This window comes from Cebus imitator, unplaced genomic scaffold (genome assembly GCF_001604975.1).
Source record: "Cebus imitator isolate Cc_AM_T3 unplaced genomic scaffold, Cebus_imitator-1.0 Scaffold187, whole genome shotgun sequence".
NCBI classification, from domain to species: Eukaryota; Metazoa; Chordata; class Mammalia; order Primates; family Cebidae; genus Cebus; species Cebus imitator.
Genome location: NW_016107502.1, coordinates 1850336 through 1853776, shown reverse-complemented (window position 1 = coordinate 1853776; position 3441 = coordinate 1850336). Strand labels below are relative to the sequence as shown.

At 42.9% G+C, this 3441-nt stretch overlaps 1 protein-coding gene across 1 annotated transcript in view; it reads right to left on the bottom strand.

The window, feature by feature from the left end:
* Positions 1-2715: 2715 nt before the first annotated feature.
* LOC108316292 (dual specificity tyrosine-phosphorylation-regulated kinase 4) overlaps positions 2716-3441 on the bottom strand; it is a 45220-nt gene continuing 44494 nt past the window's right edge. Inside the window, exon 14 of the mRNA XM_037744861.1 lies at positions 2716-3083. Coding sequence (XP_037600789.1) covers positions 2835-3083 — 249 coding nt within the window. The 3' untranslated portion in view covers positions 2716-2834. The remainder of the gene's footprint in view (positions 3084-3441) is intronic.

Genomic DNA, 3441 nt, shown 5'->3' with positions numbered 1-3441 from the left:
AGGAGGCGGAGGCTGCGGTGAGCCGAGATCGCGCCATTGCACTCCAGCCTGGGTAACATGAGTGAAACTCCGTCTCAAAAAAAAAAAAAAAAAAATCTGGTTATTTCAGATTGTTGCCCTTAGGATTCCAGATAAATGACAGCATATTGCATTTATATTAGAATGGTTCCTTAAGTAACTTTTCTCATGTTATACTTGGAAAAAGAGCTACAGATAGGATCTGATACCTGCAGTGAACTTTGGTTCTGCTAATTACTGGCAGTGTATCTCTGACAAGTCTCTTTACTTCTCTGGGAAACATTTCATGAGAACTGAATTGATCTCTGAGGTGCCCTTTTGCTCTAACATTTTAGGGTTCTGTGGTCTATGGGGCATGGAAAGCAGCATCCACATTTGTGCACTGGATATTTTCTGTCTTGCCCTTTTGGTCTTAGGACAATGACGGAGACTTTTATGATATTAGGGTGAACTTAGAACCTTAGAATTCTTAGAGAGCCAGATCATGGGCAGGTGGGTGTAACACCCCTTCTTTAAACTAAAAATGTTGTCACCAACCTTCTTCTGGTAAATAGGCCAGCAGACTTTAAAGTCTGTGTTGCAGTTTCCCAAGGTCTGCCTGGCCTCTCTGCTCTAGACTTGGCAGGCTCCATCTGGCCTGCCATGGGATGCTGTGCCTCTCCACTGTGAAAGTATTCTTTCCTTTCACAGCTACGTCAGCTCTCGGCTGCTGCTGTGGACAAAGGATGCAGCGTGGGTGAGGTTCTGCAGTCAGTGATGCGCTATGAGAAGCAGCGCCAGCTGAATGAGGCAGTGGGGAATGTCACAGCACTGCAGCTGCTGGACTGGCTGATGATGAACCTGTGATCAGCAACCCCATTGGTTTCCCCTCTTCTGACGGCGGGCCCGGCCCTTATCCCCACCCTTCTTTCTCACTTCCGCAGCTCCCCCTCTATATCCTTACAGAGCCCTAACATTATCTTCATATCACTCTCATCAAAGACATGTCATCTTAGGCTAGTCACTGGATTTTGCAGATTTTCCTGTCCATGAGCACAAGGACGTAAAATTAAAAAATTACAACTAAATGACTCCACGTGTTTTGCTTTCTTGGGATCCAATGGAACAATCAGGTAGAGAAATCCCAGGAGTGAAAAAATAACTAGATGAATGCCAGAGGTACAGCAGAGCTGGACTGAGGGGCCCTGCTGGAGGTCACTCAGCCTGTCCCCGTCTCTGTGTCACAATTTGCAGCTTCCTCATTCTCTTAAACTAAACCACAGTTTATCAATAATTCATTTTAGCCTTTTATAACCATGAAAATCAGAAGATACTTTCTAATATTCAATCAAAATCATCCCAATTACAATGTTGAAGACTTGGTTTCCCTTTCTCTGTAGAGCTGCAGACAATGTCCGCCTCCGACTTCATCCATGGTTGAAGTTCGTGTCAAGAATATTCCCAAGGATCTGAATTCTGTTGCTGGTTTTGTTGCTTTCTGGCTGGCTATAGAACCTGGGATAAGATACCTGTTCTAATACTGCTCTGACTTAATATCCATATCACTCTACTTAAGAAATACTTTCTGTTCTTATCCTGAATTTTCTGTGGAATTTTATATTCTTGACCCTTCTTTCCTTTTAGAAACTTTTCCATTGGCTTCTAATTTTCTTCCTATAGCTCTGGATCTCTTGGGGGACCTCCTCAACTCTGTCAACTCCTTTTACATTTATCTTTCCTAGGACTTTCTTTCAACCCCCTGCTATTCTAACTCAAGATCTTCCCTGGGATATTGCATCCAAATCCATTGCTTTAATGACTTGGCGTCAATGTTCATAAAATATTATGCAACAAGTAAAATGAAAAGTGTATTGAGGGGAGGTTATTCCAAATGGCAAGTAAAAAAGAAAACTAAAACTATTTTTATATATTCCATATTGTTTCTGATGTTATCATCTTGTTTCAGGTAAAATTCTATCTGCCCTATTATAATCACATAAAGGTTATGTATTTGTGTAGATAAGGATTAGAAAGGGCAGTGAGAAGGCCTACTTAGATTTCTGGTCTGGTGGATAAATCAGTATGTCCTGCGTGTTTACTCAGCTTCCCCTCCTTTGGGAAACCTTCCATCCCTTGCTGCAGTCTAGGGAAGCATCAGTCACGGTGCCTTCACCTTCACTGTGGGCTTGGGGCCCAGACTGCATCCCAGTCTCCCAGGCACAGTTTCTGTGTCACTATCATTTTGGAGACTTCCTGTCAGCAAGGAAGCCTGCATCTTTTGACTGGATGTTGGTGGTTAGTTTCCGGGCAGAGCCTCCCATCAGGATGCAGTAACCATAGAGAGAAGCAAGGCTAATAGACGAAGAGGGATTCTGAGCCCTACAACCTCATTTGAATTCCTGGATCCCGCTGTGCCTGAAACTACATCTACCCTTTCTGATTCCCCAATTATATAAGTCAATAAATGTCTTCTGTTGTTTAAGCTACTTTTGAATTCAGCTTCTATGGTTTTCAAACAAAAATCCTGACATAGGTTGGCAGTCACGGGCAAGAACAACAAAAAAATGTCTGTTTAGAGTTCCATTAATGATGCTATAACACTGATAGTTAAAAACTATTCCCACCCCCAACACACAAACACATATGGAACGAATTTAAGTGTGAGGACATCCTCCCCCATCCCTCATAAGAGAAATCGTGCCAATTGGCCATATTAACAGAGTTTTTTTAAATAAACTTTTCTGTATTAAAAAGCAACAGTCTGAAGTATTGTCCAATGTAAGTGCTGTCAATACAAATCACTGGTGGAAAGGAGCAGGACACACCCTCAGCAAAGGTCATACAATGGGGGGTAAAATGTTTGTGTTCTTTGGGGAGGAATTTTTGCTCTGTCCTGTGGAGGTCATGGACACTTCTGCCCCAACAGCTGCCTCTGACTTCGGGAGAGCTTCTACCAGTGGAGGCAGCTGAACAGTGTCAGCTGTGTGCTGGAGAGGGTCCCGCTGATCACCTGAATGCTGAATATGCCTCATGGGGCCATCTTTTGTTTTGTCTATAGTCTCTCTGGTGATCTCATCTGCTGAAGGAGAGAGAGGGCAGAAAGAACAAGCATTCGAATGGGATTATATGGGAACTGTCCTGTAGGCTGTAAATCACTTAGTGGAAACCATGACTGTGATGATATAAAAACAGCTCATTTGTAAAGCGCATTCAATGTGCCAGGCATCATTCTAAGCACTTTCTGTGTACTAATTCATCTGACCATTTCAGCGACCCTGGAGAATAGGCATTATTCTCGTTCTCATAAATGGAGTTACTGAACTACAGAGAGGTTACGTCCATACCTGATAAGCGGTGGAGCCAGAATTCAATCCCAGGCAACCTGACTCTTGTGACCATGTGCCTAACCACTAGGCTATATTGCATATAAAAATTTGCAAAATA